The sequence below is a fragment of the Acanthochromis polyacanthus genome, chromosome 14, assembly GCF_021347895.1.
Source record: "Acanthochromis polyacanthus isolate Apoly-LR-REF ecotype Palm Island chromosome 14, KAUST_Apoly_ChrSc, whole genome shotgun sequence".
NCBI classification, from domain to species: domain Eukaryota; kingdom Metazoa; phylum Chordata; class Actinopteri; family Pomacentridae; genus Acanthochromis; species Acanthochromis polyacanthus.
In genome coordinates, this window is record NC_067126.1 from 5,153,002 (window position 1) to 5,175,656 (window position 22,655).

A 22,655-nucleotide genomic window follows, 5' to 3' on the forward strand; every position below is an offset into this window, starting at 1 on the left:
AGTCATTTAATCATTTAGATCTACACTACTGGTCAAAGGTTTTGAGACAGGTTCTCGTTTATTTGAATGAGAAAGTGTCTTAAAACTTTTGACCAGTGGTGTACAGGGAACTATTCTGTCCATGTTTTCACCAAATTGTATGACTGTAGGAGTTTTATTTCTGGACATATTGAACCTTTAAAATGGTTTCATGTGTTTTTTTAAGGGTGAAAATCCAAAAATTCCCAGATTTTAACACAAACAGAACTCAGTTTTTGGCTCCAAATAACAAATCCATAAATTTGCAGCAATATGAGGTGGTGTAGGAACATATTTACTGAATTCTGTCTGGGTGAAGGTGGGAGAAAATTGACGATTGACTCAATAAAAGGTCCAAAAAAATACATGAAGGAGTTTTAGTTGAAGTTTATTACAGAATGATGGCAGATCATAAATCACTTTCTTCTTCTTCACGTCTTTATGAATCTCTTCTTGAACACAAAACCAACCCTGATGATCCACGTTTGTAAAACTCCACAGAAGGTTTTTCATTTGATTCACCAGCAAACCGAAGCACGAACACTTTAATCAGGATGGGAATCAGATTTGTCATCGACAGCAAGTTTCATCGATACACGAATAAACACTTAAACACAACTCTGTGCTGCAAATATCCCGACTAACACTGAAGGCAACACGATGCTCTGATTGGCCGATCGGCATCATGTCAATAATAATAATAACTAAATATTAATAATAATAATAATAATACATTTGGGACAGTCGGTATGAAAGTCCAGCAGCGGTATTTCACCTCAGGATACACAACAGCTGCACTAGAGCGTAACACAGGAAGCCGACAGACACACAAAAACACCCGCGATGCATTCGAGTGCATCATGGTTTTCACTGCAGGGACACTTAAGAAACACCCCTGAACACAACACGGTAAAAACAGCTCCTTAATAAACATTAAAAAAAGACTTCAGTGAGATAAAACATTCAGAGTGAGTTTGGAAGAATAAAAAAAACTTTCTTTATGCTGATTAAAATCCCTTTTATGGCTTACAAACTGAACGTGAGTGAAAGTTAGAAAGTTGTACAAGAAACCTTAGAAAATTATTGTAAAGATGGTTAATTATTAAAGTTGTTAAGAATATAAGAAAAGTATATTTAGAGGTAAACATTTGTTGGTAAATATAGAACACAATAATCTGCTGTATTTCTACACCGTCCTGTCAAACAAAGGCCAGAAAATGCATCTCTAATGAGAGAGAAGTTGTGATAATGCGAGAAAAAAATGCTTGTTCTATAGAAACAGTTTGTAAAATCTATTGGAAATATTATAAATGAACTGCAGGAGATCTTTGACTTTAAATTGTGCTCTGTCTGAAAAATTCTACATAATAATTCCAGCTTAATGTCCTTAAAATTACAGACATTTCTGGGAAAATGACACCTGTACTTGATCTGTGATGTGACACTCAGAGTAAAGGTACAAATGTGTCTCTAATTTTAATATATTTTTGTAAAAATGCTTAAATGCTTCCTGAAATCTCTGATAATTCCAAACGTTGAACAGTTTGATGAGCTCTGATTTTTTGTGTTTTTTTTGTGAAACTTTACTGAACTCTCAGTGGTGAAGATACATTTAACTTTGTCTGTAAACTGCTAGATGCCTGAATAAAAGGTGTAAACATTCCTCATAATGTAGACTGAAAGGCAGATAGAGATGAACGTGTTTGTTGCTGTGCTGAGTCTGACTGAAAAAGTCTTTAATCTAATTTGTGTTTGAATTCAAGGCAACATGATGATTTATAAATGCAACCTTGGACCAATTTAGTCAAAAACAAGACTTCTAACCATCCATCGATCCATTTACTTTGAGCAAATGATCTATGGATCCATTTACTTTGAGTTGAGTCGCAAAGGCAGCTAGCTACGCTTTCCATTTCCTCCTAGGAGATACTGTGGTGATATCACAGGTCAGATGAGATATAAAATCCTTCCAGTAGGTTCTGGGGTTTCCTCCCAGCTACTACCCAGAGCTCGGAACCACAGATGAGGGTTGGAAGTCCAACAGCAACTGAAACATGTTTGACTTTTGGCCAAGAATGTGAATGCAGCTCACACTTTCTTTGTACAATGACAACATCCCCAGTACCCATAATGCCCCAGTACCTCCCATAGAGCCCCTCAGGGGACATGGTAGCAGGCCTTTTACAATTCCACAAAACACATGTGGACTGGCTGGTTGAACTCCCGTGACCCCTTTAGCATCTCTGCAGGGTAAAGACGTGGTCCATTGGTCCACTGTTCCAGCACCCTGCAGTAAACTTTGCCTGGGAGGCTCAGGATATGGGATACTCCGATAGAATGAGAACACCCTCAGGTCCCCCCTTGAAAAATGGGAATCACCACCCTGGTCTGCCACTTCACAAGCACCCGATGCCCACGCAACACTGAAGAGACCTGCCAGCCATGACAGTCTAACAATGTCCAGAGCTTCAGCATCTCGGGACGAGTTTCTTGACTACCTCGGTGACCTCTACCACAGGTATGGACTTGAGATGCCATCATTAAAGGAACCAGTGACCTTCTGGCCACAGCTCTTTATGGACATTTCCACAATGGAGGCTTTGAGCATGGCTCATTCACATTCCATGTCCCCACCAACCACCGAGATGCAGGAGAAACTCTTCCAGAGGTGGGAATTAAAGACTCTATGGACAGGGTCCTCAGTCAGAAGATCCCAGTTTATCCTCACTACCAAGTACACTTACAAGCCACCTTATGCTGGAACATGGCATTCATTATGACGACTCCATGACCAGCACAGAAGTCCAATAACAGAACACCACTCAGGTTCAGTTCTGGCAGGCCGTTCCTCCCAATCACCTCCTCCAGGTTCCTCCATTATTTTAAGGTGACTGCTGAAATCCTCCAGGAGAACTATTGAGGGGTTCCAGCCCTTCCAAGAACCACCCAGAGACTACAAGAAGGCCAGTTTTCCCCTTCAAGACACGCAATCATAAAGACGCAACAAGAGAGAACTCCAAAAAGTAACACTTATCTAGAGGACCGACCCGATGCCTTTCACCTGTGATGAGTTTAAATCAGAACCTCCCTCACTGTTGACTAAAGGCAGAGAAATTAAACATTGACATTAAACTGAAAGAAACAGAAATCTGGATGCAGTGAATCTTTCTGACAGACTCGAGCAGCAGAACTCAGAACACAAAGCACTTGTTGGTTGTTCAGGTGGAGAATTGAGGGGTTTGGTTCCAGTAAAGGCAGAACGGTGAAAACAGGAGAGTTTAGAATCAAAGATCCACAGAAACACAAACTGATCCGGAGGCGTCGGCAACCTGCAACACAGCAACAGACAAAACTTTATTCAGACACACTGATGATGACGGAACAAACTGGTTCAAACGCCGTGACTGACTTTTCTTCCAATCAAAATCATTCTGAGTCTGTTTCTGGTCAGCTGATTGGTTGTTCACTCTGAGGTCATAAAGACAGCACCAACGGAGCTCTGACACTACGAGTCACCATGACAACAGGTAGATCAGACTCAACATGGTAGTGTGGTTTCTGTTGTTGCTGTCTCGTAGCTGAGGCTGCTGTTGTTTCTGTTTGGTTGCTGTGTGGTGACTGTGTAGTTGTTGTGTGGTTGCTGTTGTTGCTATGTAGTTGCAGTTGTTGATGCCTGGTTGTTGTGTGAGTACTGTGGGGTTACTGCTGTTGCTGTGTGGTTGCTAAAGTTGCTGTGTGGTTGCTGAAGTTGCTGTGTGGTTGCTAAAGTTGCTGTGTGGTTGCTAAAGTTGCTGTGTGGTTGCTGAAGTTGCTGTGTGGTTGCTGAAGTTGCTGTGTGGTTGCTGAAGTTGCTGTGTGGTTGCTGAAGTTGCTGTGTGGTTGCTGAAGTTGCTGTGTGGTTGCTAAAGTTGCTGTGTGGTTGCTAAAGTTGCTGTGTGGTTGCTGAAGTTGCTGTGTGGTTGCTGAAGTTGCTGTGTGGTTGCTGAAGTTGCTGTGAGGTTGCTGAAGTTGCTGTGTGGTTGCTGAAGTTGCTGTGTGGTTGCTAAAGTTGCTGTGTGGTTGCTGAAGTTGCTGTGTGGTTGCTGAAGTTGCTGTGAGGTTGCTGAAGTTGCTGTGTGGTTGCTGAAGTGCTGTGTGGTTGCTGAAGTTGCTGTGAGGTTGCTGAAGTTGCTGTGTGGTTGCTGAAGTGCTGTGTGGTTGCTGAAGTTGCTGTGAGGTTGCTGAAGTTGCTGTGTGGTTGCTGAAGTTGCTGTGAGGTTGCTGAAGTTGCTGTGTGGTTGCTGAAGTGCTGTGTGGTTGCTGAAGTTGCTGTGAGGTTGCTGAAGTTGCTGTGTGGTTGCTGAAGTTGCTGTGTGGTTGCTGAAGTTGCTGTGAGGTTGCTAAAGTTGCTGTGTGGTTGCTGAAGTTGCTGTGTGGTTGCTGAAGTTGCTGTGAGGTTGCTGAAGTTGCTGTGTGGTTGCTGAAGTGCTGTGTGGTTGCTGAAGTTGCTGTGAGGTTGCTGAAGTTGCTGTGTGGTTGCTGAAGTTGCTGTGTGGTTGCTGAAGTTGCTGTGAGGTTGCTAAAGTTGCTGTGAGGTTGCCATCGTTGCCTCTCACCTGAAGCTCTACTTGCTGTGGCTCTGATGCTGCTGCTGCTGCTGAGCCTGATGTTGCCGGGCGTAGTGGTGATGTGGGCTGGACGATGCCCCGCCCCCTCTGATGGTCGGCCTGACGGACGGCGACGAGGACGGATGCTGATGGTGCTGATGTCCGGCTCTGATTGGTTTAGCTGCAGACAGACAGGTGACAGGTGAGTCAATCGGACACATATAACATCGGCAACAGGTGATTTGGTTGCGTTGCTCACCGATCTGAGCCGAGTGTCCTCTCCTGGAGACGTTCTTGGAGCGGACGGCCTCCTTGATGCGGTCGACCTCCTGCTGGTAGCGCTTGCGGTCCCTGATGGCCGACTCTTTAGCGTTCCTCAGGGCGGTTTCCAGAACTTTCACCCGCTCAGCCGTCGCCCGGAGACGCTTCTCCAGCTTTGGAAGCTCACAGCGGAGATCTGCGTTGTCACGAACCAGCTGGAAAACACCGAGAGTTAAACTCACTGAGGTCACAGGACACATCAAACACAGGACAGTTTTGTGCTTTCAAAAACCTGTGAAGCCATTTTCAGAGTTCAATATCTCCCGAAATAAAACTCCCACAACCATAAAATTTGGTGAGATTACAGAGGGAAGGGTTTCCAACAGACCCAAATGAATAAATGGCTCCAGCAAAGGCTACATTTTAAATGACTAGCCATTGAAAAGAGAAATAAAGTGCAACATTTGTCCTCAATTTTGCACATTATTTCCATTTCTATAGGCCAATAATTAAGGATTTATCCTCTGCTGGAGAGATTTAATGTAAACTGCTGTAAAAAAGCCTCAAATGTTGGTGAAATGTCAACCAAAGACATTTTTTTTAAATCAGGAAATATGGATCCGTGCATATATTAACACTTACAGGAACTTTCTAAGGGACACAGTTCCACAAAGATTTGGAAATTTTAGCATTTTTTAAAATTTTCAAGGTCTAATAATTAGTGACTGATGTTATTTTGGACAATACGTAATTTTGCACAGCTTTTAAATCATTATAGAGACTTTTGAGTCATTGTGCACAACAAGTACAGAAAGTTTCTGAGGGCAAATTTCGAACTTTTTTCAGTTTTCAAGTACCAGTAATTTGAAATATATTTTCTGTGGGAACCATTTAAACATTCTAATCTGAGGTAAAGTATAGTCTGTGTCTGTCTGTGTCCTCACCATCTGCCATGAGTGTGGGAGTTTTATTTCCGGAGATACTGAACCCTGAAAATGGTTTCACAGGCGTTTTTTAAGGGCGAAAACTGAGCAACATGTAATATGAACTATTTTGTCTGTGTCCAAAATAACGGAAAAGTGTCAAATATGACTTTAAAAATGGTCAAAACACAAAATTTGTTCAAAATTGCTCAAAATTCTCCAAAATGACTCAATATTGTTTTGAAGTGAGATGAGAACTGTCCAAAAAAACAAACTTAGAATTTGTCCAAATGTGACAGAAATGGACCAAAAATGACATATTATTTGTCCAAAACTACTCAAAAATAGTCCAAAAGAACTTTAAACCTGTTTAAAATGACCAGAACTGTCCAACTCCAGGGTGTTTTGTGGGTGAATAAACTGAGCAGGTGTGGAAACTCACCTGTTTGTGGACTTTGCTGAGCTGCTCCAGGTTGTTTTCTAAGAAGATGATCCTCTGTCTCTGAGCCAGACTGCCGCCGGCCTCGTCGTTGTCGTTCTCTAAACTCTGTAAAAAAACAGATTAAACCTTAAAGAAAGTACATTAAGCAAACCAGGTTTAACAGACTTTCTTTGTGTGAGAACAGAACCCAGAATGAATCTCGTCTATTGGATGATTTTTGTATCAAATGCTGGTAAAAATGATCCTTTCATCGTCTAGAACTTGTTCTGACCGACCACTCTGTGCTTCACTGTCAATATGACACAAAACAACCTCAAAGAAACACGAAATGACCACAAAAAAAACACAAATTGGAAACAAAAACACACAAAACTGTTCTTGAAAGTTCACCCAGAAAGCATTTTTCCCATCTAACCTCGTCCAGAATGACTCAAAAATTGTGCAAAATAAGTCAAAAGATGTCCAAAATAACCCCAAAAACTTATCCAAAATGATCAGAAACTATGAATGAAACTACTGATGATCAAAGATTGTTGTAGAAAAAACAGATTTAGTCTTTAGGCTGTGACATCTGGATGGATGGATAACTGACCTTGACCCTTCATGTGATAATTTCTGCAATTTTTGTGGTGACTTTCCATCTTTTTGTGGAGATTTTGTGTCCTTTTTTCTAATTTCAACCCTTTTTGTGGTGATTTTAAATGTTTGAGGTAATTTAGTGTCTTTCTGTAGTAATTTGATCTCTTTTTGTAGAGATTTTGCATCAATTTGTGATAATTTTGCATTGGTTTTGGTAGTAATTTTGTGAGTCTTTGTTATAATTATGTCCCTTTTTGTGGCGATATTCGGTATTTGTCATAATTTTGCATATTTTGTGGAGATTTTGTGCCTTGTTGTGGTGATTTGGGGTTTCTTTGGAGAAATTTGTGACAGTCTTTGGGGTAATTTCACCTCTTTTTGTAGTGATTTTGCATCTTTTTGAGATAATTTTGTGTCTCTTTGGGGTGATTTTGTCTATTTTTATGTGCATATTGTCTCTTTTTGTGTCTATTTTCCATCTTTTTGTAGCAAATTTGCATCTTTAAGTGGTGCTTTTGTCTTTTTTGTGTAGGTTTTGTGTCTTTTTGTGGTGCTTTTGAGTCCTTGGATAACTTTGTTGGTTTTTGTGGAGATTTTCCATCTTTTCTTCTTTTCTCATATTTTCTGAATACGAAAACAGATGTAGTCTTCAGATTGTGACACCTGGATGGATGTAAAAGTGATCTGGTGTCAGTGTTTCCTTTTAAATGTCATGTGTCTGTGCTGGACTGAGGAAGTCCTGAGGCTCAGAAATAAGTCCATTAAAAAGTGAGAAATCTGGACCCTCCTCTATGGACTTAAAGGACCTGGAACTCTGGAAACATTTATAGTATGAAGATCAAACTTTGATCATTAAATAAAGTTATTGTAGATGCAGAACCAGCTGGCTCTGATGAGGTTGTTGTTGACTTTTCTTGGAATAACCCGTCGGTTCAGACTAAACTCTTACGTTCTTGACTCTGGTTCCGAGGTCCTCGATGAAGAGTTTACGGAGCTTGTTGAGCGTCTGAAGCTCTTTGGCCTGTTGGAAACAGAAGATCTCAGCTGATCTCAGATCTGTCAGAGCTGCACAAACAGACACATTAAACAATATTAAGAAAACTATACGTACCACAGTGTCCTCCAAACCCTTCAGGTCCTCTTTGGCTTGTTCTCGCTTCTCGTTCAGGAACCTGAATCACAAAAAACAAAAAAAAACAGGTTCAACAGTGAAGAGGAGATTTACATCTAAAACAGAGCTTAAATGGGTTTCCAGAATAAGCGACTGAATGATTATATCACTTCACTTTAGTGCAACATTACCCCATTAAAACCTGTGCTTTATGACTATTTTGTACATTTAAAAATGCATGAATGATCTCTGTACAACACCAGCAGCATCACTGTTTTTCAGTATGTTATCAGGTGGCTAATGTACATTTTTGATTTATTTTCTACTCATGTTTCTTATATTCTTGCACTATCCCCTTTACTGCTGTGACAATGTAAATTTCCCCACTGTAGGATTAATAAAGGCTTAATGTACTTTATCAAAATGTCCAAAATAACTACAAATTTGTCCAAAATTACTCAAAATGAGCCCAGAAAGTCAGAAAATCTGGTCAAGAATTACACAAATTAGTCCAGAATGACTGGAACTTGTCCAAAATGCTTAAAACTTAGAATGAAATCATTCAAAATGTGTCCAAAATGACTAAAAGTTTGTCATAAAAACCTATGTACTGTACTATTGATAGTGTCATTTCCATCCAGCTTAATTTGGACAATCTGAACTAGAACTTTTTAGCTTATTTTTCTACAAACATTCCTTAAATGCTTGCACTTTGCTGTTGTAATAACCCTAAATCCCCACTGTGGGATTAATAAAATATTATTGCATTATATGAAAATGTACAAAATGACAAAAAATTTGTCAAAAATTTCTAAGAATTGTTTAAAATTGCGAAAAATGTGTTAAAATGACATCTTCTGAAAAATGACACAAATTTGTCTAAAATTATTCAAAATTTGTCCAAAATTACACAAATTTTGTCCAAAGAAATCACACAAATTCATCCAGAATGACTGAAACTCTTCTAAAAAGCTTAAAAATTAGTCTAAAATGATTAAAATGTGTTAAAAATGATACACAATTTGTACAAAATGTCAAAAATACTCAGATATTCTCCACCATGGGAAAAATTAAGGGTTATCTTGTCTTCTATTTTCAGCATCACACAGTCTCTCGGTTTGTCTTAAATATGAAAGTCGGCAGAAGGAAGCTGGTTTGAATCTACAGAGAGCACAGAGGGACAAACTTACTGCAGCTTCTGGAGCTTCTGCTCTTTGTTCTGATCCTCGGTTCTCAGTTTGTCAAAGTCGGACTGCAGCTTCCTGTTCTCCAGCTGCAGAGCCTGGTTCACACTGAAACAACATCATCATCATCATCATCATCATCAACAAGAGCAGCTGAGGAACACTGCAGAGCTTCACTTCACTGCAGCGCATCCCAACAGTCAATGGCTTCAGTTTACATCAATCAGTAATCGTACTCTTTGAGCTGGTCCACGTGTCTCTGTTTCAGCTCGATCTCGTCTCGGAGTCGACTCAGCTGTTTCTGGTGGACTTCTCTGTGGTTCTCCATCTGTTCCTCCAGCGTTCTCTGGAGAACATGAACAGCAACACGTGAATCTAAGAGGCTGAAGTCAGTCTGAGTCAGTCCAGACAAAGCTTTCACCCTCGTAAAAACTCAGGAAGTCATTTTCAGGGTTCAATATCTAAAGAGATAAAACTCACACAGCCGTAAAATTTGGTGAGGACTCAGATAGAATAGTTTCCAGAAGATCTAAATAAGTGAACGACTCCAGCAGAGGACTAACTGGTCTTTGAAAATGAAAGAAAGTGCAGCAATTTCAAACTTTGTTGGTACTGCATCTCCAAAAAGTTCCTGTAAGTACGGATGGATCCATACTTCTACTAAAATACAATCTTTGGTCGACATGGCAGTTATCGTAGGTGGGAATAATTACTAATAAACACAACATGTAAACATTTATTACAGAAAATGGAAGCTAAAGATGAAAAACTTAAAACACAATCTGTAATTAAAAGGAGTTCACGTCTGAAAACATACAAAATTCTTAAAATTCTGCCAAAATATTTAACAGAACTTAGTTTTGGGTCCGAAAATGACAAATAAGAATGAAATCTGACACGATCCAGCCACATATTTCCTGGATTCTGCTTGAATTTCTGCCAATATTCTAGATTATTCAGTGAATTTAAGAATCAAATCATATGGAACCTTCATCTCCACGGCGTCCTTCAGTCGGCTCATGTGTTCCTTCTCTTTGTCCATCACGTTCAGCTCGTGCATTTGGCCTGAACACACAAACACTTTTATTCACATGTCTGCCAGCCAATCAGGGAGCAGCCTTTCCTGTAACCGTGGCGATGCTGCCTCACCTTGGGCGGTGAGTTTGGCGACCTCCTCCATCAGGGCGTCCTGACTCTCCTCCAGCTGCCTCTTCTTCTGCTCCATCTTCTGCAGGTCGCTGCTCAGAGACGCCAGCTTGGCCTGCAGCTGCACGACAAAAACACACGCAAACATCAAAACAAAAACACAAAAACACGCCGTGTCCACACGTCTGATCCGACAGGTGAGCTTTACCTGCGACACCAGCAGCTGGCAGGTGCTCAGCTCCCTCTCGGTGGCCTCGGACCGGCAGCTGTTCTCTGCCAGGCTCAGCTCCAGCTGTTTGCTTCGGTTCACCAGAGACTTCACCTCAGATTTCATCTTGCTGATGTAGAGGCGAGCCGTGGTGAACTCGTCCTCCATCACACCGCTCACCTCCGTCATCTGCAGCCGGGAAACACAGCGCTGTTATTTCCATCCAGAGGAATGCGGAGAACTGAACTAGTACTAGTTTACATTTTTTCCTGATATTTTTTAAATGTTGCTGTAATGATCCAAATTTCACCGCTGTGGTATTAAGAAAGGCTTATTGTACTGTATAAAAATGTCCAGAATAACTACATTTTATTCCAAAAAAACTGAAGAGGTTTCATGAAAGAAACTGTGCAATGCTATAGATATGAGCTATACTGTTACCGAAATAACTACACATTTAGCCAGCATGACTCAAAATTTGTCCAAAAACTTTAAAAGTTAGTCTAAAATGACTCAAACTATGTTCAAAATGACACAATCTGGTCAAAAACTACACAAATTTGTGTAAAATTACTCAAAATGCATCAAAACACTGACACACAATCTGATATTCCCACTTTTGGGATAATAAAGGGATATCTCATAGTATCATTCAAAGAATGATAAGAAATGCAAAACACAGATGTCCTTCAACCGGAAGTATATTTGTGTAGATTTTCAGTCATAGGGGCTAAACGTCTTCAAGAACCTCCGAGAGAAGTCCAGCTGGTTTCTACTGAAGCTCCTACAATCTTCTGGAAGTAATTTAGAACCAGAATGCATCAAAATCTTGAGTTAGTTATTGTCGAACCTTCCACAGAAACCAACCGTACTTCTCTTTGAGGTTCTTGAAGACGTTTCATCTTCCAGAACTTCAAAGAGAAGTTGTAGGCATTGTCCCCATCTAGCTAACAATGGGGCACCATGACAAAGACTTCTGTGGCAGTTAATGGCTTCTGATATTGTACAAATAATTGACATTCAATAGCTCGACTCGAGGTTCTTGAAGCTGCTTTGTCTTGAAGAACTTCAAGAGAAATCCAGTTGGTTTCAGCTAAAGCTCCCACGATCAAACTGAAGTATTTTAGAGCCAGGCTGTATTAAAATCTTCAGTTAGTAATCGTAGGAGCTTCAGTAGAAATCAACCGGACTTCTATTGTGAGGTTCTTGAAGATGAAACATCTTCAAGAACCTCCAAGAGAAGCCCGGTTGGTTTCGTAGAAGCTTCAGTAGAAACCAACCGGGCTTACGGACATCTAGCTAACAATGGGGCACCATGACAAAGACTTCTGTGGCAGTTAATGGCTTCTGACATTGTACAAACAACTGACATCTAATAGCTGAACTGGAAGTCCTTGAAGATGTTTCGTCTTCAAGAACCTCCACGAGAAGTCCAGTTGATATCTACTGAAGTTCCTATGATGAGCCTGAAGTAATTTAGAACCAGGCTGCATTAAAATCTTGAGTTAGTTATCGTAGGAAATGTCTTAAAAAATCTTCAAGAGACGTCAGTTGGTTTCCACTGAAGCTCCTAAGATCACCATGACCTGATGACTGAGAGTCTACAGACGTCCTTCAAGTTCAACACATTTGGTTTCTTTTACAGACTGATGTTAACATGAGATTCAAGCATTTTACACCTTTATTGTAAATACCAGCTCCTCATGTCTTCTACCAGCACCATTTGAACGATCTTGTGCACACTGGTTTCCTTACTTTTCTTAAATATAACATCTGTGAGCCACCTATAACTTAAATCTATCTAGAAGAAGAGTCTCACCGCTTTGAGCTCGGTGGTTCCGAGGACGCTGCCGATTTCACTGAGGTCTCTGAGCAGCAGACCGAGGATTTCTGCAGAACGCTTCCTATGATGAGAGCTGACGTCCTGCAGAGATAAAAGCTCCCTCTGGGCCGCCTCCAGATTCACCTGGAAACAGAACAACCACCCTGAAACCAACACAAACGCCTCCCTCCATCCATCTACACTCGGCTTTCTTTTCTGCGTGCAGACTCACCGTTTTGTGGGCGAGCTCTTCGTTCAGCTGCTCGTTGCACCGGTTCTTGTTCTCCACCTCCTGGCTCTTGTGGTCGTAGTTGACGGCGAGCTCCTCCAGCGCCTGCAGCACCTCCTTCACCTCCTCTTTGGCCGAGTCGCTGTCCCTCTGCAGGCGGGAGACTTCGTCCTGCAGTCGCTCATAGTCCTGCCGGCTGGACGCCAGCAGCTGTAGGAAGAGACGACGGTTAACCGGCGATTGGTTGACTAGAAGCTGGATGTGATTGGACGCCGTAACCAGGTGGGACTCACCTCGTCCTGCTCCACCAGCTGCTGTTTCAGCGTCTCTGACGTCTGGCTGTGATGGTTGATCTCATCGTCCTGAACAGGGATTTAATGATTAATTTAAACGTAGCAGCTGTGTCTGAAATCATCCAGTCATTCCCTCCTCCCTGTCTATGAAGTTCTTTGGGAAACCTTCAGACTCGAATCACTATAAATTCCATTGCTGCTGTCGCTTAATTCAAACATATCAGATGGATGTCGGCTATAGTAGTGAACCAACCAGCATTTTTGAAATAAATTCCTGTTAAACTAAGCTTATTTTCCAAAATTAATACATGAAAATAACTTTTTCTTTGTTTGTGTTGTGGTACATTGCTCTGCTTACATTAAATATACCAATAGGAATTATTTTTAATTTAAATTATTTATTTAAATATAGGCTAATATTTAGACATCCTACAAATATAGAAAAGATGTATTCCATAGAAAATGTGTCCTAGCATTAGAACATATGTCTTCACACAAGAAAATACAACTTAAAACTATATTATAAGTCTTATCAGACTATAAAATACATCTTAACACCAGAAAATGTCTCACCACCATAGAATACATCTTAATAGACCAGAAAATACAATTTAACACTGTAAAATATGTCTTAATACTGGAAAATATGTCTTAATAGACCAGAAAATACATCTTAACACTAGAATATACAACTTAAAACTAGAAAATATGTCTTAATACAAGAAAATGCATCCTAACACTATATTATAAGTCTGAACAGACTATAAAACATATCTTAACACCACTAGACAATATGTCCTAACACTAGAAAATATGTCTTTAAACTGCAAAATATGCCTTAATACTCGAAAATATGTCTTAACAGATTATAATATGTCTTTACAGACTACAAAATATGTCTTTACACGAGATAATACAACTTAAAACTGGAAAAAAAATGTCTTAATACTAGAAAATACAACTTAACACCAGAAAATACACCCTAACACTATATTTAAGTTTTAACACACTATACAATATGTCTTTACACCACCAGAAAATACATCTAAACACTAGAGAATACATCTTACTAGACAAGAAAACACAACTTCACACTGTAAAATACGTCTAAACACCAGAAAATACATCTTAACAGACCAGAAAAGTTGAGACTCACCTTGTCGTCCAGCTGCTGGTACAGGTCGGTGATGAGCGTCTCGTACTGCGTCTTCTCCTCATTGGACAGAGGGACGGGGGGCGGGGCCAAGCTGTCAATCACTGCTGTCGCCTCGGCACTGGCCTTCTTGTTTCTGCTCAGTTGTTCCTCCACAGGTACGGACTCACCTGGAGGAGGGAAACACAAGCAAACTGAGTTCCAGGTCCTTAAAGTCCACAGAGGTGGGTTCAGATTCATCACTTTTAAAGGACCTTTTCCATCATTTCTGAGCCTCAGAAGTTCATCAATCCAGCAGATAGACACATGACATTTAGGAGGAAGTTCTGATAAAAACTGACATCAGATTAGTTTTACATGCATCCAGGTGTCACAGTTTAAAGTCAAAAACAGTCTGTGTCTTTAGAAAGTCTGACAAAAACACAAAATGACCGTAAACACTCTCAAAATGATCCCAAAAACTCGAAACCACCACATCATGAACTGAGATTTACCTTTCCTCCAGCGCTTCAGCTCATTCTCCAGCTTCTGGATCATGATATTCAGACTCCTGTTCTTCTCTTTCTCCTTCTCGTACTTCTTCTTCCACTCCTCAGCGGTCAGCTCCAGGTTCACAGACACTGTGTTCTTTATGGTTTTAGCTCTAACCAACGCAACATTTACAAGATTAAACTCCAGGTTACTGAAATATAAATTAAACAGTTAAATAATTTAAAACTGCTGTTCACTGACTGGCTGACAAAACCTAAAGAACTGTAAAACCAAAATGACCATAAAGAGATGCAAAATAACTACAAAATGACCACAAAGAGACACAAACCAACTTCAGAGACTCAAAAGAACCACAAACCCACAAAAAAGAACTGTAAGGACACATAAAATGATCACAGAGAGACCAAAAGGACCACAAAGAGACACAAAATGACCATAAAGACACACAGAATGATCTACAAGACACATAAAATGACCGCAAAGAAACACAAAGTAACATCAAAGAGATACAAAATGACCACAAAGAGAAAGAAAACGACCATAAAGAGACACAAAATGACCACAAAGAGAAACAAAATGACCTTAAAGAGACAAACAATGACCACAAAGAGACACAAAATAATCTAAGACACAAAATTATCACAAAAAAAACACAAAGACATGCAAACCAACTGCAGAGTCTCAAAACAACAACAAACCCACTAAAAACAACTGTAAAGACACAAAGAATGACCGAAACAAGACACAAAGTGACTACAAAAGACACAAAACAACAAAGTAGTTGACTGTTTCTGGTATTTATAGACGTTGTTGGATTAGAACTTGTAGAACAGGAAGTTCACGTCAGTCTTCAGAACATGTAACACATTAGAGAATGGTGTTCCACAGGGTTCGATGTTGGGATCGTGTTTATTTCCTTCATACATGTTTCTCACTGGACTCTGTGGTGTGTTCAGGTACCTCTGTCCAAACATGAGCGTGGACTTGGTCTCGGCCTCGTTGTAAACGGACGGTGAGCAGCAGATGATGATGGTGGTTCGACAGTTTCCTCCCAGAGAGTCCTGCAGGATTCTGGTCATCTTACTGTCCCTGTACGGGACGTGGGTTTTCTGCAGACCGACGGCAGAGTTTAATCAGATGACATTTATCAGACGTATTAGCACGTTAGCATTGACAGGAGAAGACGTGAGGACTCACCGTTCCTTCACTCAGAGCGGCGATGACGTTCCCCAGAGCCGACAGAGATTTGTTGATGTTCTTGGCTTCATCCAACACAGAACCTTCTGCTCCTGTTTTACTCACCTGGACAAGAACAGACGTCAAGGACAGGTATGTAGAGGACAGGTGGACAGAAGACAGGTGTATAGAGGACAGGTGTATAGAGGACAGGTGTGTAGAGGACAGGTGTATAGAGGACAGGTGTGTAGAGGACAGGTGTATAGAGGACAGGTGTGTTTTGGATCAGAGTTACCTTCTCACTACCTGCCAGGTCAACCAGGTAAAGTTTCCCCGACAGCTTCAGCTCCGTCTCCACGTTCTCCTGCTTGATGTTGATCAGGAAGATGCTGTGACTGCGAGAGCTGTGTTCATTCATGTCTGCAGGAGGAACACGCCAAGAACACGTCAACAAACACGTCAGTCCTCCGAACACGCAACATATCAAGAAATAGTATCAGTATCAGTGGTACTGCATTATCAATGGTACTTTAGGATTTATAGTACTGAAGGAACAATGGTACTGTAGTATCAGTAGTAGTACTATTGTATCAGCAGTATCAGTATTAGTACTACAATATCAGTAGTAGTACTGCAGTATCAGTAGTTGAATTGTAGTGTCAGTAGCATTGTGGGATCAATAGTACTGTAGTATCAGTATGGTGCTGTAGTATCAGTAGTACTGCAGTATCAGTAGCAGTACTGTATCAGTAGTAGTACTATAGTATTAGTAGTATCAGTAGTACTCACTGGTTACAGCTACGTGTCGGTTTGCTTTCCCCTCGTCGATGACGTCCATCACCTCCTCTGGACTGGAGACAAAACGCTCCGTGCAGCCCTGAAAACACACAAACTCATCAGTACTGCTGTACTCTCACTGTAATACTGCAGTATATATTTAGTAGATAGTATGACTGAGGTACTTTGACGAAGGGAACCCGGTTCTTGTCCTCGTGAACTGCCAGGTTGGTCTTAGACACTGAAACATAAAGCATCGATCAGCACCTGATTATTTTGTTTTCATTCTGAACATTGAATTCAGTCTCACCGTCCAGCAGGTCTCTGATCTTGTCCAGGTAGATCTCAAAGTAGGACACCTGCAGACACACAGGGACATCATGTACTACATCATGTACTAATACCTCAGAGTACTGCAGTAGAAAAATCCTCACAGAAGCAGAAAACCAAAGTCTGTTGGTGAAATTAACGATTCCATCCAGAATTAACAAGATGACATGGTCATCAATATCCCCGCCACATGTGATGTCTATGAGTCTATATCCAAAATAGTGATCAAGGGCCATAACTCTGTTAAATATTATCGCACAGGTCTCATTTTCGAACTCGATCAAGGTGTCCATGGTGTGAAGCTACACACTAAATTTCCTAATCCTAGCTGTAATAGTTTCCGAGAAAAGCTGTCCCCTTCATCTCGGACGGACGGACGGAAGCACGGACGGACGGAGGGACGGAGGCCAAACCTATATCCCCCTTTCCACTTCGTGGTGGCGGGGGATAAAAAGATGATTTTAAAGCAGATTTTATTCAAATATGAAACTTCAGAGATGATTTTACAAAACTATGACATCAGACGGTAAATATAATACTTTGATCACAGACAGTAAAACATGTTGTAGATGAGAGTCATCAATTAATTAAACAGCATTGATCTGTTTGTTCCTCAGTAAATGGACCTGATGAGTCGGTTTGTGTTTGTTGGACTCGTCTGGTGCTGCTGATTCTCAGCAGGTGAACAGTGAACATATGGAGAACCGGTGGGTCAGTGAACGCATCACTGGTTAGTAGAGCTGACAGAACAGCAGAGACTCTGCAGGACGGATCCAAAGTGAACAAGAAGAACACAAACCACATAAAAAAGACCTGAACCCCTGACCTCCTCACAACCAGCTGATCATATTTAATGAGTCCATGCAGTTCTACCTTCATGCTATGAATATTTTTAGAGCTACAGGACATTAATGTGCATGGAAGACAGCACAAATTTCCCAAATCAGAAATCTGAGTAATTTATTTTTACCACAAAAAATCCAAAATGACCACAAACAGATGCAAAATCAACATAAAAAAAGTAAAATCCTAACCAAAACCTGCAAAATCACTACAAAAAGATGCAAAATCACAAGAAATTTTAACAAAATTACCACAAAAAATGCACTGTCATAACAGAATGATGCAAAATAGTGACAAAAAGATGCAAAATCAACACAAAATGCTGCAAAATCACAAGAAAACTTTGCAAATGTACCAGAAAAGATGCAAAACCAGGACAAAAAGATGCAAAATCACAACAGATTGATGCAAAATTACCACTAAAGATGCAAAATATCACAAAAAATGCATTAACGTAATAGAATGATGCAAAATCATAAACAAAAAGACACAAAATTACAACAAAAAATGCAAAGTCACCACATAAAGACGCAAAATGAGTCCAAAGCAAAAACTCAGATAATAAAATAAACAGTTCAACTGTGAAGCTGAAATTCTGATGAGCCAATGAGAAATAAACGAGTGATGTCATCGGTGACATCATCACCTTGATGTGGAACTCCAGGTTCTCGTCCATGGAGTAGATGTGGTCAAAGATGTCGCTGGCGATGCGAGGGATGATTCCCATCAGCCGGGGGTCGTGCAGCTTCCCCTAAACAACAACAAAAACAAGTTAAAGACACACAACAGACACATAACAAACATCCAAATAAACAACACAACAACAAACCAACCTCCATGGTGTGAGTCTTTCCTGATGACGTCTGACCGTAAGCAAAGATGGTGCCGTTGTAGCCTCCCAGCACATCTGGAACACAACAACGACACGATGAGACAAACACAACAACACGAGACAAAAACAACACCCTGCTGGTAACTGACCTCTGACGATCTGCTTGGCGCAGGCGTCGTACACCTGAACCTGCTCCGTGTTCGGAGGAAGAACTCTGTCAAACACATACGGCTTCCCCTGAAACACAAAATGCACAAAAAACACATAGTCACCACCCAACTCTGCTGTGAAGGAGGGAGAAACAAGGAGAGAACACACCTGTACACAGCTACAAGTCACTTCTACCACACCTGTGCTATACCTGGAAACACCTCTACTGACCTGTACACACCTGTACTACATCTGTACTACATCTGTACTACACCTGTTCACATCTTCATACGTGAATCTGGTCTTTGTTCTCTTCTGGTCATCAGAACTGAAGCTCGCTGACATTAACCTGATCTGAGGACCGTTGGATGGTTTAATCAGGATCCTCACAGACGGACAGACGGACACTGAGCTTCACAGCGGGACGGAAACTTCAAATGTCAACACAAAGAGACAAACTGCAGAACACAGATTAAGTTCTGCTCTTTGAAACCTGCAGAACGTTTGATTCTTCAGACTGATGATGATGATGATGATGAAGATCTAGGTTCTGATTCAGAGAACATACATGGAACATATATGATGAAACATAGCTGCTGCTCAGACGTGTTCAGGGTTAAACTCAGATAAAATGTCCACAGACGCTCTGATTCAATATGATGCCTGTCGCCATGGAGACTGCATCCCACTGGGAGACGACTGGAATGTCTGAACCAATGAGACGGAAGAAAGATGATTGCTGATGAATGATGCAGGACACACACACACACAGACACACACACACACACAAACACACACAGACACACACACACACACACACACACACACACACAAACACACACAGACACACACACAAACACACAGACACACACACACACACACACACACACACACAAACACACACAGACACACACACACACACTCGTCTTCACTGAATCATTCGCGTTCTTTTGAAGCATCCTTCGACCTCTTCAGGCCGCCAGCCATATATCGATCCTCTGCTGCTCATCACATGACCCCTGCTGGCCTCAGAGACACAATATTTCCCATGAGGCCTTGCAGCAGCAGCAGGTCCACCCCCTATTCTGTATGAATGACATCTGTCAGCCAACAAACACACGAACGAACGAACACAAACCTGCTGAGAAGCATGAAAACGGAAGCAGGATACGGCAGCGTTTTAAACCTTTCTGGTGTTTTAACTTTAATTAACGAATAAATAAACAGCTGATAAGTTTCAGATTAGATTTATGTGATTTTTACATGTTCAAAACCTCCAGATTAAAGCCCTTTTGTGAAAAAAGTTCATTGTTTTATTCCGGTTTTGGGTGAAAGTTAACCAGTTAATTAACTGTAAATTGAGGAGGTTTTGTTGTTTAAAGTTTTTAAAAGTTAATTTAAAGGTCATTTTGTCCAGAAACTTTTACTAACAAACATGAATTGTCTGAAAAATCCAAATGAAGACGAACATCTACTTCTGCTGAATTATTGACGTCTCGTTAAGAAGATGAAGCAAACTCTCCAGGGACAAATCGTTATATTTATTATAAATGTCTCGTTATATTCAGTATAAATCATCGTCTGAACTGAATCCTGAGGAATAAAACCGCAATGAAGTCATGTGATGTCCATCTGCTCTGTTGTTGTTCCTTATCTTAATTATATTCAACTCAATGTCAGATTTTATTCCCTGGACTTCCTGAATGTTTTTGTAACTGTTTTTCAACTGTATTTTTTTTTAAACAAAACTAAGATTAATAAGAAAAATCCATTCAGTTGTTGCTCCGATGAGGCATTAAAGTCCATGAAAATAACATATAATTGATTGAAAATGCTAAAAGTCTCTGATTTTAGCTGAAAATGATAAAACCAAACTGATTCCAGGTCACAAAGTGTCTCACATTTAGATTAATTTCACTCTGAAATAACTTAAGAATGGTGAAATTATTTAGTAAAAATATAAACATTTTTATTTGTTCTTTAATAATTCTTTATTTTTGATTTTTTGTCCTAAATATATTCTCTCCTGCTGTCAATGGGACTGATTGATTAATTGATTAATTGATCAGGTACAGCTGGGTATTCTGGGTTCACACTGTCCTCCTGACTTAATTTATTTACTCGATTAATCAACAAAATGGATGAATTTGCTGCTTAAAATGCATCAACATCAGTATTTTTATTCACTAAATGTTTATTTTTACTTTAATTATTTCTCTGCTTCAGCGTTGAATCATGACATCAGCAATTTTGTCTTTTAATGTTGCTTACAAGAGTAAAAACGATTAAATTATCAATAATATATAACAGATTTAATAATTTACAGATATCTGATGAATTATTTGACAAAAAAGTCGCTAAAATTTTGGACTGGACAGTGGTAAACACATTTTTTTAATTATTATTTTAGACATTTTCAGTGTTTCACTTAAATTACAGATAATATCTAAACAAATTACAAAGAAAAATATTATTTTACACAAAAGAATGAAGCAAAACAACAACAAAAACAGGCTGAAACTGCAAATCAAATCATATTAAAAATCTGCAATTTTTATTTTAAAAAGTAAGTAATTTTTACATTGTGTGAACGTAAAATTATATTATTTTACTGTATTTAAATTTGCAAAAAAAAAAACATAATTTCACAGATACTTGTTGTTATTTTGATTTCTTAAAATTAATTTATTTAAGTATTTATATAAGTATTTTTTCTGCATCTTTCTTTCTGTTTTTACAGCAACAGATGAAGCACAGTTGAAAATTATGTGTTTATTAATATTAGTAATAATACAGATTTGTGAAAATCACATTATTTATGTACAATCATGCCCTTTTTTAAATTTTAACTTTTATTATTTCCATAATTTGGCTTGCTTTCATACAGTCAACGATTAATATTTTTGTGTTTTAAGACAATAAATAAACAATAAATAAATTAAAAGTCGACTAATCCACAGAAAAAAATAGTGGATTTCTGTTCACCTGTTGTTTCACCAGATGATCAATAAACTGATTGATTAATAATGAAAATAACTGATAATAACAAACAGCTGATTCAGACTCTATTGTTGCCGCGCACACACGTGCGCGCGCGCGCACACACACACACACTGGGTGGGCCCCGGTCCGGCTGCTCCCGGTCCCGGTCCCGGTTCCGGACTCACCGTCACCACCACCGTGTCCTCCCCGTTAAATTTCGGGACTTCTTTGTCTCCACGGCTCCGCTCGGCGTCGTTCAGCGGCCTGAAGCGGCACATCACCTTCACCCCGCACACTCCGCCCTCCGCCGCGTCCATCCCGCACAACAAAACACCGCAGCACCGGGAGTTTCACCGCCTGCACGCCCAACAACGCCGCTCGTCTGCCGGCCACAAGACTCCGAGTTCTCCGGTACGGCTCTCCGGTTCCAAGGGCAGGTCTCCGGTGCTGCTCCTCCGGTCCGTGTCTCTGGTAAACAGTGATGCTGAGCGGCCGGATCACCTCACACAGGTCCACCCTGGACCACCGAGCCGCGGGGAACTCTGGGACATGGAGTCCTGCCGAGGAGCCGTTCACACGGAATTAAACAGGCCTACTGCACTGCAAATAAAATAAAATTAACATCGATTTAATACTGTGTGTAATTTAAATTCAAATGTCCATGTTTGTTGGTTTAAAACTAAATTCAATTTTTAAAAAATAATTACATTGGTTAATTATAAATAGCTTTAAATGTAGTGGAAAAAACACTTCAACCCAAATAAAAGCTAAAGAACAGTAATATTTTTTATTTAAAAAAACAACAAACTAGCTAACTTCACATTAAGCTAAGAATGTATTATTCTGTTTTAAAAAAAGAAAGACTAATTAGCTGAGTTTTTGTTAAGCTATTATGTTCGCTATCATCTTAAACAGTGACATGAAAGCTCACTAGTAGAAGTATTTTTTTAAAAAAAAGACTAACTAGCTAACTTTACGCTACAGACTTATCGTCCAAAAAAAAAAAACTAGGTGAGTTTATAGGCTAATGTGCTAAATTACTGTATCATCTTATACAGTGACATTAAATCTTACTAGAAGTAAAGATGTATTGTTATCAGTGAAAGGGCTAATAAGCT

At 40.0% G+C, this 22,655-nt stretch overlaps 1 protein-coding gene and 1 long non-coding RNA gene across 27 annotated transcripts; one reads left to right on the top strand and one right to left on the bottom strand.

The window, feature by feature from the left end:
* Positions 1–390: 390 nt before the first annotated feature.
* Positions 391–22,097, bottom strand: LOC110961557 (kinesin heavy chain-like). Of its 2 annotated transcripts, XM_022209221.2 has the most exons (26): positions 21,723–22,095; positions 18,555–18,642; positions 18,407–18,480; positions 18,220–18,324; positions 16,711–16,759; positions 16,586–16,641; positions 16,413–16,500; positions 15,919–16,043; positions 15,645–15,749; positions 15,408–15,556; positions 14,450–14,598; positions 13,959–14,125; positions 12,803–12,871; positions 12,513–12,719; positions 12,278–12,424; positions 10,459–10,647; positions 10,254–10,371; positions 10,093–10,169; positions 9,341–9,450; positions 9,111–9,212; positions 7,921–7,981; positions 7,759–7,830; positions 6,231–6,335; positions 4,864–5,080; positions 4,614–4,785; positions 391–3,347 (listed from the first exon to the last, which is right to left on the bottom strand). In XM_022209221.2, the coding sequence occupies exons 1-25, from the start codon at positions 21,852–21,854 to the stop codon at positions 4,622–4,624; spliced, it is 2,925 nt and encodes a 974-aa protein (XP_022064913.2). In that variant the 5' UTR covers positions 21,855–22,095; the 3' UTR covers positions 391–3,347; positions 4,614–4,621. The 2 variants fall into 2 exon arrangements, with proteins under 2 accessions (XP_022064913.2, XP_022064912.2); XM_022209220.2 differs by having other exon boundaries at positions 7,759–7,981; positions 21,723–22,097.
* Positions 3,355–4,694, top strand: LOC127537169 (uncharacterized). 25 transcript variants are annotated; one of them, XR_007946690.1, is made up of 6 exons: positions 3,355–3,976; positions 4,017–4,195; positions 4,235–4,294; positions 4,334–4,353; positions 4,394–4,433; positions 4,513–4,624. It is a non-coding gene; the product is annotated as an uncharacterized LOC127537169 (long non-coding RNA). The 25 variants fall into 25 exon arrangements; XR_007946683.1 differs by lacking the exon at positions 4,334–4,353 and having other exon boundaries at positions 4,394–4,453; positions 4,593–4,694; XR_007946686.1 differs by lacking the exon at positions 4,334–4,353 and having other exon boundaries at positions 4,017–4,136; positions 4,394–4,453; positions 4,593–4,694.
* Positions 22,098–22,655: the final 558 nt, after the last annotated feature.